The sequence below is a fragment of the Phacochoerus africanus genome, chromosome 14 (genome assembly GCF_016906955.1).
Source record: "Phacochoerus africanus isolate WHEZ1 chromosome 14, ROS_Pafr_v1, whole genome shotgun sequence".
NCBI lineage: Eukaryota > Metazoa > Chordata > Mammalia > Artiodactyla > Suidae > Phacochoerus > Phacochoerus africanus.
This window is the reverse complement of record NC_062557.1, coordinates 20,481,807-20,495,761: the sequence shown is the minus strand read 5'-3', so window position 1 is coordinate 20,495,761 and position 13,955 is coordinate 20,481,807. Positions and strand designations below refer to the sequence as shown.

The 13,955-nt window shown below is 42.3% G+C and overlaps 1 protein-coding gene across 3 annotated transcripts in view; it reads left to right on the top strand.

Annotated features, from left to right (window-relative positions):
• ATP6V0A1 (ATPase H+ transporting V0 subunit a1) overlaps positions 1-13,955 on the top strand; it is a 59,199-nt gene that overhangs the window by 26,033 nt on the left and 19,211 nt on the right. For all 3 annotated transcript variants that reach the window (XM_047756659.1, XM_047756660.1, XM_047756658.1), the window contains exons 8-16: positions 208-290; positions 1,044-1,137; positions 3,592-3,804; positions 6,329-6,479; positions 8,206-8,345; positions 9,128-9,285; positions 10,022-10,112; positions 12,463-12,581; positions 13,089-13,305. In XM_047756659.1, coding sequence (XP_047612615.1) covers positions 208-290; positions 1,044-1,137; positions 3,592-3,804; positions 6,329-6,479; positions 8,206-8,345; positions 9,128-9,285; positions 10,022-10,112; positions 12,463-12,581; positions 13,089-13,305 — 1,266 coding nt within the window. The remainder of the gene's footprint in view (positions 1-207; positions 291-1,043; positions 1,138-3,591; positions 3,805-6,328; positions 6,480-8,205; positions 8,346-9,127; positions 9,286-10,021; positions 10,113-12,462; positions 12,582-13,088; positions 13,306-13,955) is intronic.

Genomic DNA, 13,955 nt, shown 5'->3' with positions numbered 1-13,955 from the left:
GACCAGAAAGACTTTTGTGAATAGACGTTACAGGGCAAATGTTCATGTATTGGAGCTTCAGAAGTGGATTTAGGATAATAGTTAAGGTACAGGGTTGCCATGTCCTTAAAGGATTCCAGTTGTTTCTTTATCACCAAGAAAGTAAGTTATTGAAGAAGTGTTCTTCTGGATCATGTCTGATTTCTCGGTTTTTGGTTTGGGGCCTAGGGAGACTACGTGCACAAGTCTGTGTTCATCATTTTCTTCCAAGGCGATCAGCTGAAAAACAGAGTCAAGAAAATCTGTGAGGGGTAAGAAAATCGTGCCTCCCCCAAGGGTGCAGCCTTGCTACCTAACTATTAAGCCTATAGAATGGTGAAGCACAAACCCTATTAGTCTACCTCTCGACATGGTGAATGTATCTTTTAATGACGTTAATGTTATTTTAAACAATTAGAAATGGCCCAAGTTTATTTTTTTAAAAGACCATCAAAATCAGTTTCCTTTCCTTGGAAAAAAGAAATTAAGACTCATGGTTTACAAATTCTACATTGTTCTGGGACAATGGGCCTGCATACCTAGCAGTGTATCATAGGCACCATGCCCTTAACTTTTCTGAAATTTTGCTCACAAGATCTTTTTTCTGTGCCTTTTTTCTCTAGCAATTTATAATGTAATTTGTATCACTTTTTCTTTCTTTCTTTAAAGGAGTTTAAAAGCTACAGAGAGGAGTTCCTGGTGGCTCACTGGGGTAAAGACCCAGTGTTATCACTGTTGTGGCTTGGGTCCCTGCTGTGGCTCACTGCCTGGCTCTGGAACTTCTGCATGCCGTGGGCGTAGCCAAAAAAGCAAAAAAAAAAAAAGCTATGAGAATGTCAAGAGAGTTCAGATGTTGTTGCTCTGTCTCTAGACTCCTTCCCATAAATAGTTATTATTGATTAGTGCATCAGTTTGAACTAATCCTGTTTTGGTCCTTCTAGTAAGTTAGGATTACTTTCTGAGACTGTTAAAATTGGTCAGGTTCAGAAATTCCATTGTTCCTTAGGCTTGTCTGTACATTCCAGGTTCCGGGCCTCACTCTATCCCTGTCCTGAGACGCCACAGGAGAGAAAGGAAATGGCTTCTGGAGTTAATACCAGGATTGACGATCTCCAAATGGTACACAGAGGCCTGGAGGGGATTTGTTTTTGTAAAATGCTGTTACAGAAGACAACCCTGAGACACTAACAATTAACTTATTAGCACCTGCAGCAGCTCAGGATACTTTTCTTTTATTTTGCTGTTAAGTCATTCGCTGAAACTTTTCCCCAGCTTCAATGGGGAATGGCTTGACAATGGCGTTAGTCATCTTCAAATAAGACAGGGGTGCTGTGCGTATGAAGTCCCCTCCTCATGAATCTAACAAAGTAAACTTAGTTAAGAAAGTAAATCAAATAATACAGAAGTACGTATAAAGTCAGTTCTGCCTCTCACACTCAAACTCTGCCTCCAGAGGCAGCCACTCTTAACAGTTTGGTATGTACCTTTCTGGTCACCATGGATCTGAACCACAGAGTCCTGGTGTAACTCTTGTACCCTAGAAGAGACTTCGTTAGATTTTTACCAAATCGCAGTGTGTGTGGTTTGCACACACCGTGGGTTGTCACAGGGCTCTAAGGAAGGAGTCATGACATTTGCATTCACGCAAGGAAGAGGGTACCCAGTTGGAGCCTTTTTCCCTGTCATTAGAGTGTGGTGATTGCCCCCTTAAACATTAATAAACATACTTAATCCCAAAGGCAGTTCTTCTCAGCAGTGGCAGAATTGTCAGAGATATGTTGTAACTCCCATTTCAACATCTTTTCTCATCTTTCCCTCCAACGCTGTTGTATATGACCCACCAACTTGATGTATTGCCAGCTCCTTTCAGATGCACATAACTGTTTAACCAAAGGAAGAGGATGTTTTAAGAACTGCTGTTCGGCAGTAAGCCATATTAGTACAGTCTGTGTTCTAGGGCTGTTCCCTCCATTCCTTAGGAGGTAGGCTTGTGGTAGATTTTAAAGAGCATGTGCAGGAGTTCCCACTGTGGCATAGTGGGCTAAGAATCTGACTGCAGCAGCTCGACTTGCTGCAGAGGCGTGGGTTCAATCCCCAGCCCAGCTCAATGGGTTAAAGGATTCAGGGTTGCCACAGCTGCAGTGTAGGTTGCAGCTGTAGCTCAGATTCAATTCCTGGCCCAGAAACTTCTGTATGCCATGAGTGCGGCCATTAAAAAAATAATAATAATGCAATATAATTATAAATGACTAGAATTTTACTTTTTAAAACACCAAACTGTATGAACTAAAATTTAAAAAGAGCTTTAAACCAGCTATGATGGAAAAAAAATAAAAATCATTATATTAAAAAAAAATAAAAAGAGCTTGAGTATCAAGGAGTGAGGTGTGGGGGTAGGGGATAGGGAGAAAGAAAAGCAAATGAAACATTGCTTGCAAGTTTATGTAGTATCCTTTCAGAAGTTTAAATAATAATTGTGAAATTGTCAACAGCCAGAAGGAGAGAAAGTACCTTTTTTCTTAAGTGATGTAAGAGTTTCCCTAGCATGCCATGGCTTTTTTTTTTTTTTTTTGTAAACCTCTTGTGGAAGTTACTTTCTACTGCCCAAGACAGTTTCTCAGGGAGCAGTTACTACTTTTTTCCTAGACTGACTTGAAAAGTCAGCTGTGATGGAGACTTGTGCCAAAATGATTAATACGTTGTTTTATTCCTCCTCAGACAAATGTGGAGATTTAAGATAGATTCTCGGGCAGAAATGTGAGTGGTGGGTTGCTTGCCCAATTTTGGCTTCGCTCCCCTTCTGCTCTAGACAGATGTTAAATGTTTGGCGATAAATGAGGCAGTAGAATGGAAAGTGTCCCTGCCCTTCCTCCCATTCTGGCCTTGGCCAGGTGATTCCTCCAGGGGAATTCTCTACCATTTCCAAAGGACCAGCTGTGAAACTCTTTCCCTCCAAGAAGCCTGACCGGAAAATAAAGCCTGATCAGCTCCATGCTGTCAGTGGTATGTGACAGTGGAAATGCCCTCTAAAGGCCGAGGTGTCTGCGTCTTCTCCTCCTCCCTGGCACAGAGTCTGTCTTGGCATAGGCAGCGACGGCAGTCAGCAGTGCCTCTGTCCCATGTGCCCTGATGCTGGCTTATGTGCAGGGCCTTCTGCAGCTTGCTGTTCTTAAGTATGGATTTGACACCTTGGTCCGCTCCTGGGCCTGTGAAGCTGACGTCTTCCAGTCTCAATCACAGGCTCCACATGGAAAGTCGTGGCTCTTTAATGATCCAGATAAAAGCCAGTGACCTACGCTGTTTTGCCATGGATTTGGTGAGATTAACTGTAGAGAGAAAAGCTAAAACTGTTTTCTCAGATTTCTCTTTAGCTTGAAGCTAAATAAAAATGTTAGTAATTGGAACTCTAATTTCTTTAAAAACAAAATAAAACAAAAGCCATTCTAGCCTGAAGAAGGAAAAAAAACCAGATTGCCAGCAACCTTTCTCAGAAAGCTGTGCCTCTTTGCTCTTCATATCCTGAATCTAAGGATATTGGAAGGATCCCTCTCTTGCTCCTTTCTCTCCCAAAAGGTTCTGAATCAAACAGAGGATCACCGCCAGAGGGTCCTGCAGGCGGCTGCTAAGAACATCCGAGTCTGGTTCATCAAGGTGCGGAAGATGAAGGCCATCTACCATACTTTGAACCTGTGCAACATAGACGTGACCCAGAAGTGCTTGATTGCGGAGGTCTGGTGCCCTGTCACTGACCTTGACTCCATCCAGTTTGCACTCAGAAGGGGCACGGTGAGTTCCCCACAGCTAGTCGTGCAGCCTGCAGCCAGGAAGAGAGAGGTTCCTATTGATCAGTTACATCTTTGTGACATTTTTAGTCTCAGAGTTCTTTGATATACTCATCTTGTATCCTGGAAGTATATTTCATGTACCCTTATTTTCCAAATGTAGAAATTGCAATTCAAAAAAGATTAAATGGAGTTCCCGTTGTGGCACAGTTGTTAATGAATCCGACTAGGAACCTTAAGGTTGCAGGTTCGATCCCTGGCCTTGCTCAGTGGGTTAAGGTTCCAGCGTTGCTGTGAGCTGTGGCGTAGGTCGAAGACGCGGCTCGGATCCCGTGTTGCTGTGGCTCTGGTGTAGGCCGGCGGCTACAGCTCCGATTCGACCCCTAGCCTGGGAACCTCCATATGCCACGGGAAGCAGCCCTAGAAAAGGCAAAAAGACAAAAAAAAAAAAAAGATTAAATCATTTGATCATATCCATGACCCTTTAGGCTAGCTCATGACCAGAATCATGAATTTTCCGAACCACTTTCTCTGTCCATTAGACTAGTTCCATAGCATAACCCTCACAGTTCCAGTTAGTAGTTAATTAGAGCTTGCACCCTGTCCTAGGCATAGTCAAGGAGCCAAGAGGTGTAGAGATGTAAAAAATAAGCCCTCACATATCTTGGAGGGACTGATGTGTGAACATACAGGAGAGTTATTTGTCTGTGGAGGGAAGGAAGCTGCTAGCTTTTCAACTAGGATGTTTAGAAAAAGCTTTAAAAGGTGACATTTACTGAGGCCTTTGAAGAATAGGTAAGATATTATTGGCAACGATGAAGAAAACAGTATTGGAGTTCCCTGGTGGCTCAGCAGTTAAGGATCTGGTATTGTCACCACAGTGGCTCAGGTTACTGCCATGGTATAGGTTTGATACCTGGCCTAGGAACTTTCACATGCTGCGGGCACGCTTCCTCCAACCACCACCACCACCAAAAAAGAACTAGGGACGAAGGCAGAAAGTACAGTACAACATGTGTGGCTGGGCCAAAACAGAAATTGTAACAGGTGAGCTAAAAGAGCAGAAGGTAAACCTGGGTTGGGTAAACTGGAACCTAATTGTGAAGGGTTTTTAATACCGGGTTAGTGGGTTTAAATTTTACCCCAGAGGAAGTGGAGGGGCAGTGGAAATTAATTAGCTGTGAAAAGACATGATAGAAGCAGTTTTTTTTTTTTTTTTTTTGTCTTTTGTTGTTTTTGTTGCTATTTCTTGGGCCGCTCCCGCGGCATATGGAGGTTCCCAGGCTAGGGGTTGAATCGGAGCTGTAGCCACCGGCCTACGCCAGAGCCACAGCAACTCGGGATCCGAGCTGTGTCTGCAACCTACACCACAGCTCACGGCAACGCCAGATCGTTAACCCACTGAGCAAGGGCAGGGACCGAACCCGCAACCTCATGGTTCCTAGTCAGATTCGTTAACCACTGCGCCACGACGGGAACTCCGAGAAGCAGTTTTAAAAGAGTAATCCATTGACAGTATCTGGGTTGAATTGGAGTAGAGAGAGTCTAGAGGTGAGGGGTCAGTTAGGAGGTTATTGTCAACACAGAGTAGTGATCTTACCCTGTGGTAAGATGTGGCAGTGGGAAAAGCAGATAAAGATGAATTTGTGAGACATTCTGAAGGAAGTATCAACAGGTATACTTGGTACTTGTGCAGGAGAAATACAAGGAGAGGAAAGTAAAAATATTTCTGAACCATCAAAGCTGAGTGGCTGGTAGAATAAGGTTCCACTATTGGAAGTGAAAGTTCAGCAAGAGGAACTTATTGATAGAGGGAAGATGGTAAGTTCAGTTTTAATAACACTGAGGGGGCTGGACAGAAATCCACATGGAAATGTCAAGCTGAAAGTGGGATAGGTTCTCAAAAGGAAGGACTCCATGAGGTTGGAAGGGAATGAGACCCTTCCAGAGAGAAAATAAGGGGCTAATAATAGAACCTCCGGGGCTCTACAGTGTTACAGACAGGGAAGGAAGAGCCAGCAGAGAGACAGGAAAGGCATGGTTAGTGGGCAGAAGAGGAAGATCTTCAGTGTCAGGGGCTTGCATATAAGAGAAAAGACCTTTGGATCTGGTGATGAGTCAGCTACTTTGACCAAGAGTGCTTAGGGATTAGGAAATTAAGAATAGGTGGTGAAGGAGGAAAGTCAGGAATAACTTCGCTTTTTCCATGAAAGGAGGTAAGAACAGTGATACTTGTGGACAGGCAGGTTAAGGCTGTCTCCAGTGAAGGTTACATGTCGTAAAATTCTTTCTTTTCTCATAGTAAGAATATTCTGTCTGAGACTTAATTTAAATCTTTCATTGTAAATTTTAGAGCTAGTTCCAGTTTCCCCAAAGCCTGGAAAGATTGCAATATAGTTTGCATGAAAGAAAATATTCATAGTTTGTGTGTGCTGTTTGATGGGCTTTGGTAAATATATACTCGTGGGTAACCACCGCTGCAATTAGGAGGATGACCAGTTCTGATACATGTGCTTCATGTCTCCCAGGAACACAGTGGTTCCACCGTGCCCTCCATTCTGAACAGGATGCAGACAAACCAGACTCCCCCAACCTATAACAAAACCAACAAGTTCACATGCGGCTTTCAGAACATAGTGGATGCTTACGGAATTGGAACTTACCGAGAGATAAATCCGGGTAAAAATGCTTGAATCTTTTCCCTCTAGAGGTGGTTTTTTGTTTTTTGTTTTTTTCCATTTATTTATTTTTAGGGCCACACCCACAGCATATGGAAATTCCAAGGCTGGGGGTCGAATTGGAGCTGCAGCTGCCAATTTAGGCCACAGCCCCAGCAACGCCAATTCTAAGCCGCATCTGCTACCTACATCACAGCTCATGGAAGCACTGGATCCTTAGCCTACTGAGCGGGGCCAGGGATCAAACCCGTGTCCTCATGGACAGTAGTCAGGTTCGCTACTGCTGAGCCACAGCAGAAACTCTTAGAGGTTTTATTCTTTGTTATTTCTTTTAATGCCTCACTTTGGTTTGGTTTTTTTTTTTTTTTGGCCCCACCCATGGCATGCTGAAGTTCCTTGGCCAGGGATTGAACCACAGCAATGACTCAAGCTGATGTAGTGACAATGCCTGATCCTTAACCCTCTGTGCCACCAGAGAACTCCTAATGCCTCACTTTAAATGACGTAGAACAGCTGGCTTAAAACTAAAGATGTTGTCAAGACCTCACCACTTGTGTAATTCCTGTGAAGAGGTGCCTGTTTGTATGTGGGGAGTGAGCGTTATGGCTGGGTGGCTCTCCCTTAGGAGGTGGTAGTATTCAAAATTTATAGGAATGAGCTCAGTGGATTGGATTCCTGTTTGCCCTCAGAGCTGTATAGCACCTGGTTTTCTCTCACGCACCATTTGGTGGAACTGCTTTCAGCAAAATGTTTTTTCCAAGATAATTGTTATTTTATTTATTTATTTTTTTGCCTTTTCTAGGGCCGCTGCCTCGGCATATGGAAGTTCCCAGGCTAGGGGTCTAATTGGAGCTGTAGCTGCCGGCCTACACCTGAGTCACAGCAACGCAGGATCCGAGCCGCGTCTGTGACCTACACCACAGCTCACGGCAACGCTGGATCCTTAACCCACTGAGCAAGGCCAGGGATCGAACCCTCAACCTCATGGTTCCTAGTAGGATTTGTTAAGCACTGAGCCACAAAGGGAACTCCTCCAAGATAATTGCTTCTCTGTTCCAGGTTAGACAGAAAATACGGCACTTACTGACCATTTAAGGCGCAAGGAAGATTTCTCCTCAGTTGGGAGAGTTAATGATTAAATCAAATGTCTGAGAATTCGCTTTCGTTAGGAGCCTTCTGCAGGACCTGCTTGGCTTTGGTTCTGGGCTTTCTCCCACTTACCCAGTAGCTTTATTCAGCTCTTTGCTGCACATGGAAGGAAAGCTGGCCTGCACCAGGAGCATTGTCTCAGGGGTGAGAAAAAAGAAATGGAAGAACAAACCACCTGTTTACCAAGGCTAGAGATGGAACTTTCATTTCCTGTTTTTTTTTTTTTTTTTCAGCTGCCCTCATTGCATGTGGAAGTTCCTGGACCAGGGATCGAACCCTTGCCACAGCAGTAATCAGAACCACTACAATGACAACACCAGGTCTTTAACCCACTGGGCCACTAGGGAACTCCTTCCTGTATTGTTCTTTGTTGAAAATCCTGGCAATAGCTGGGATGCCATCAGAGCTGCTTGTGAGGCTCTGCAGATCCTGCCCTGGAGGTGATTTTCTGGGAGTCTGACCAACAGCTTGGGAACAAGTCACCTTATATTGACCTTAGAGTACAGTAAGAATGTGCTATGTTGGGAGTTGTTGCAGTTTTCCATACTTTGTCTTTTCCTTCTGTGGTTTCTTTACAGCTCCATATACCATCATCACTTTCCCTTTTCTGTTTGCTGTGATGTTTGGAGACTTTGGCCATGGCATTTTGATGACCCTTTTTGCTGTATGGATGGTGTTAAGGGAGAGCCGGATTCTTTCCCAGAAGAATGAGAATGAGGTAATGTTTTGTTTTTCTTTTTGATAGAAACATAATTGGATTATTTTCTTGATGTATCTCTAATATTTTTCTCCTACAATCTTTGGCTACATACCATCATTGTCTCGTCATAGGGCAACAAAATTATAAGAATTTGTGCAGACCGAAGGATAATTCAGTCTTTCCTTTAGCATGATTGATGGAAATATGTTTATTTTATTTTTAATTTTTATTTATTGAGATATAGTTGATTTACAATATTAGTTTCAGGTGTACAACAGTGTTTGAAAATTTTTATGAATTATATTCCATTTATATTATTAAAATATTGACTCTCTTCCCTGTGCTGTACAGTATCTCCTTGTAGCTTATTTATTTTCTGCACAGTAGTTTGTACCTCTTGGCTGCCTACCCCATCTTACCCGTCTTCCCTTCTCTCTCCCCACCAGTAACCACTAGTTAATTCAAGAAGGAGATAATGTTTCAGTTATATTTGCCTTGATCTGAAACTTTCTCAAGCATTCACTGTGAAAATTATGATCTGGACGTCTTTTATCCATGAATTTGCCCGGAGGTTATAGAGACTATTTAGAGAACAGAGATATGTGTTCATTTTAACGCTGAAGAGGCCACGTGCTATGAAAGTAAATTTCTTTTTAGTGTTGTATTTTGGTCTTTAAGCTCCCTGACCCAGAATGAGATAAAATGGTGTGAGAGGAAGGGTCTGGTGTGTTCTGAATAACATAGTCACAATGTGAGCTTCAGCGAGTGTGTCTCATTGACATCTTTCTTCTGGCTCCCAGATGTTCAGCACTGTGTTCAGTGGCCGGTACATTATTCTGTTGATGGGTATCTTCTCCATCTACACTGGCCTCATCTACAATGATTGCTTTTCCAAGTCTCTTAATATCTTCGGGTCATCCTGGAGCGTACGGCCAATGTTCGATGGATATAATTGGACGTAAGTTGCAAAGAAGCCAAAAGTCAAAGTTTATTCCTGTCATGTTCAGCTCTGGTTTTCCAGACAAGTGGTGAACTAACAGTTCTTTAGGAAATGGATTACACTGTTTTTGTTCCAGAAGAATGCAGTGTCTTCTCTTATTTAAGCTCCAGCCTGAGAAGTGCTTGTGATTTGTTCAGCCGTGTCAAGGAACTGAAACTATAAATTAGGCACATTGATTCTTTTTGTAAATTAAAAGCAGATCCCCCAGTTTCCCTACCTGGTCTCCCATGTGTGTTTAATTTTCCTTTTTGTGATCTCTGATCCCTTCTCACTCTCTGGTGCTAATCCCTCCTCTTTCATTGAAGAGTCAAGAGAGCTGTGGTAGTTTCTTTTGGGATCAGTTTGTGGATCCCAATAGTTTCTCTCTCTTGATAAAGAATAAATGTGGGAGTTCCCATTTGTGGCTCAGCGGTAATGAACCCAACTAGTATCCATGAGGACGCGGGTTTGATCCCTGGCCTTGCTCAGTGGGTTAAGGATCCGGCATTGCTGTGAGCTGTGGTGTAGGTCACAGGTGCGGCTCAGATCTGGCATTCCTGCGGCTGTGGCATAGGCTAGGAGCTGCAGCCGTATGATTCGACCCATAGCCTGGAAACTTCCATATACCACATGTGTGGCCCCAAAAAGAAAAAGAAAAGGGAAAGAAAAATAAATAAATAAATAAATAAATGCATCTTTTCTCCTTACATGGTAGGGAAGAGACGCTTCGGGGGAATCCTGTCCTCCAGCTGAATCCAGCTGTTCTTGGAGTTTTTGGTGGACCATATCCTTTTGGCATTGATCCAGTAAGAGCACTTATTTTCTGTATGTCTAATACCAAATTTTTTAACTGTAAGCCAGAAGTGAGAGAATTAAAATGAAGATAAATTGGGAGTTCCCATTGTGGCTCAGCAGTAACAAACCTAACTGGTACCATAGGACACAGGTTCGCTCCCTGGCCCTGCTCAGTGGGTGAAGGATCTGGCATTGCCGTAAGCTGCAGTGTAGGTCTCAGACTCAGCTCAGATCCTGCATTGCTCTGGCTGTGGAGTGGGCTAGCAGCTACAGCTCCAATTCAGCCCCTAGCCTGGGAACTTCATATGCTGCAGGTGTGGCCCTAAAAAAATAAAAGTAAAAAATGAAGATAAATTGTTATTTGGATGTTAGATAACATATTTTTTGAAAACCTCAGTGTAGCCGTCTAGTACTTTAAAGCTACAAGAGACCCAAATGCTTTGGGGAGCCAAATAATTTTTCCTGCACTGCTTATTTTAGAGGCGACTAATAATATTGACCCTGGGAAGTTTGATTTTCAAGATTCCTTCCCAGTTTATTTCTGTTTAACTTAGTTTGGTTTTTATTTTTAGTAGATGTTTTAACAAAGCAAAAATAGCTCTTTTCTATGGATTTTAGATTTCCATTCTTTACATAGTTACAAAAACTTATCCCAGAAATTTATTTTTTTAAATGCTTAGGCAGATAAAGTATGATCATGTCTTTTATATTGTGTGCTTAAAAAGGGGCGGGGGTATTTAAGTCTAAGCATTAGACTGTAAGGATTACAGAATTCCAGAGGAAAAGCAGACCATTATAGATAAGAAAGATTAAGGTTTCTTGTAAAAAAAAAAAAATGGGAATCTGGCCTTTGAAAAATATTTCACATTGTTGTAGGTGAGGAGAACTATGTGCAAAACCATGAGGTAGGGAGATACCAAGTAATTATTTTAATTATTGTAGAAGCTAATGTTACTGAAATGCTCACTATGGGCCAGGCATTGTACTGAGCTCTCAGCGTATCTGATTTACCCCCAAACAATTCTATCAGGTAGATACTGCTATCTGTGTTATACAGATGAGGAAACTAAGGCCTAGAGATTTAGTAACATTTCTCATGTGTATTTAGCAGATATTTACTAAATCCCTGTTGTCTGCAAGGCATAGTGTCTGCTGGGGGAATCAACGTAGTTCTAAGGCATAGTTCCTGCCCTCAAGTAGTTTGGAGTCTAATAATAATATTACCCCACATTTACATAGCGTTCTGTAGGAACAAAGTTTTGTCTGCAGACATCTCATTTGCTGCCTAGAGGGTTGATAGGGAGTTTAAAGTGCCTGTGGGACGACACCCAGGTGTTATCTATGTCCATCAGGCATGTGGAATTGTAGAACTTCAGGCAAGACGAGGGCTACAGGGCTACGGAGAGAACCAGCCACAAGTTTTCAGGTTGGAGGTCACTGAGGATGACCTCTTCACAAAGAGGCCAGTTCAGGAAAAAATGCCAGCTGCACGGTGGAAGATCTGGCTTATCAGGGTACAGAGTTTGTACTTTATCGTAGAGATGACAGTGGCACTTCTAGGAGGTTTTGGCACAGGTTTTGTGACTGCATCAGAGTCATGATTTAGGAGACATAATCTGATAGCCAAGTGGAGGCAAAACAGTCAGGAAATTTTTTACAGGTGTCCAGGCCTTGGGTGACAAGGCTTAAGGCAATTAATATTTAAAAATAGGTGGAACAGCACCACTGAGTTTCAGTCAAGAAAACACAGATTGTGGGAGCATCTATAAGATAAATGTCCTAATTTCTTCCACAGATATTTTGTAAAAATAATAAAGGAGAGCTGGAGGGAGAACAGACTTAAAAGCTGTATCAGCAATGACAGTGTATGGACCTTAACTGGGCCCTTCTGTGAATAAATGAAGTGTAAAAACATATGGAAAAAAAAATGGATACAATCAGGAAAATTTGAATACTATTTCATGATACTAAAGAATCATTGTTTATGCTTTGGAGTATGATACCAGTATTGTGGTCTTGTTTTAAAAATAAGTTTTTACCTTTAGAGATCCATACTGAAATATTTACAGGTAAAATGAATGCTGTCTGGACTTTGCTTCAAAATAATATGGAGGAGGGGGGTGGGTTGGGGCTGTGATCAAACAGGATTGACTGGGAGTCGATAAGTAGTGGTTGAAGCCAGGCTGTGGATACATGGGAGTTTATTGTACTGTTCTCTCTACTTACATATATGTTTAGAATTTTTTATAATAAAAAAAAAATCTTTTAAAAAAAATTTTTAGGGAACACCAATTTTTTACAATAGGTGGCTATTTTTCCATTTGTGAACTCTTTGTAATGCCTTTTCTTGGGTTGTGACAGATTTGGAACATTGCTACCAATAAGCTGACCTTCCTCAACTCCTTTAAGATGAAGATGTCTGTTATCCTTGGTATCATCCACATGATGTTTGGAGTCAGCCTGAGCCTTTTCAACCATATGTGAGTCGTTCGACCTGTCATAAGAATGCAGTGCTTTTGCCTAAAGAAATCATAACATCTTTGGGAAGGAAGTACTTTTATAAAAATCTCATTTCTTTACATGAGGCTTACTGAGCATTAGTCCCTTAACAATGTGCAAATTGTACTAAAGATCTTTGACAAAACCTTATATAATTGTCATCAAAATGAGTTATGTTTTTTCCCCCTTCATGTGTTTCTCACAGAAACTTAAGAACTGTGGGCTCAGAACATACTAGATTTCCCCACCTCTTTCTTATGGTCGATTAATGAGGGTGGTACTGGTGCTGTTCAAGGTACAAAAGTTTGGAAGTCATGGTTAATCCTGCTTATCTCTGTTGCCTCCGGTGCCTCAGGCTGTTGCTTCTTAAAGTGATAAACCCAGAAGTGAGGGAGTATTAGTAGGAAATGTAGTGGACACTCCATTTGGTGTAGGTGTGATCTTGGGCCTGTTCACCTTTAACATTTTTTTCCTCTCTTACTTTTTAGTTATTTCAAGAGGCCGCTGAATATCTACTTTGGATTTATCCCAGAAATAATCTTCATGACTTCTTTGTTTGGCTATTTAGTTATCCTTATTTTTTACAAGTGGACGGCCTATGATGCTCAGACGTCTGAGAAAGCACCAAGCCTTCTGATCCATTTCATAAACATGTTCCTCTTTTCCTATGGGGACTCTGGTAATTCGATGCTGTATTCTGGACAGGTGCGCCAACCCAGAGGTGGACTGTCTTAGGTGGTTATCCTAGGTCAGGAAACCAGATGTTTCTGGAAAAGCCTTTAGAAATCCCTTTCTAGGGAGTTCCTGTCGTGGCGCAGTGGTTAACAAATCCTACTAGGAACCATGAGGTTGCAGGTTCCATCCCTGGCCTCGCTCAGTGGGTTAAGGATCCGGCGTTGCCGTGAGCTGTGGTGTAGGTTGCAGACGCGGCTCGGATCCCGCATTGCTATGGCTCTGTTGTAGGCCAGCGGCTACAGCTCCGATTTGACCCCTAGCCTGGGAACCTCCATATGCCATGGGAGCGGCCCAAGACATGGCAAAAAGACCAAAAAAAAAAAAAGAAAAGAAAAGAAATCCCTTTCTCTAGTATTTGGTTTTTAGTCCACACATCCAGATCTAAATTTAGCCCATCCTCCTTCATTGGGAGGGTCAAGTATAATTTCTGTATCCAGGAAGGATAGAATTTCTAACTTATCCTGGGGGAAAGTTCTGGGCTTTGCCACAGCATTTGCTAATTATTTTGAGTAACTGGATAGTGTTATTTATTCATAGCTCGGCAAGAAAGTACTATTGTAGGGGAAGTCTGCGCTGGAGTTAGAAACTCCATGTTTGATTAACATGACATGCCTTGTCTT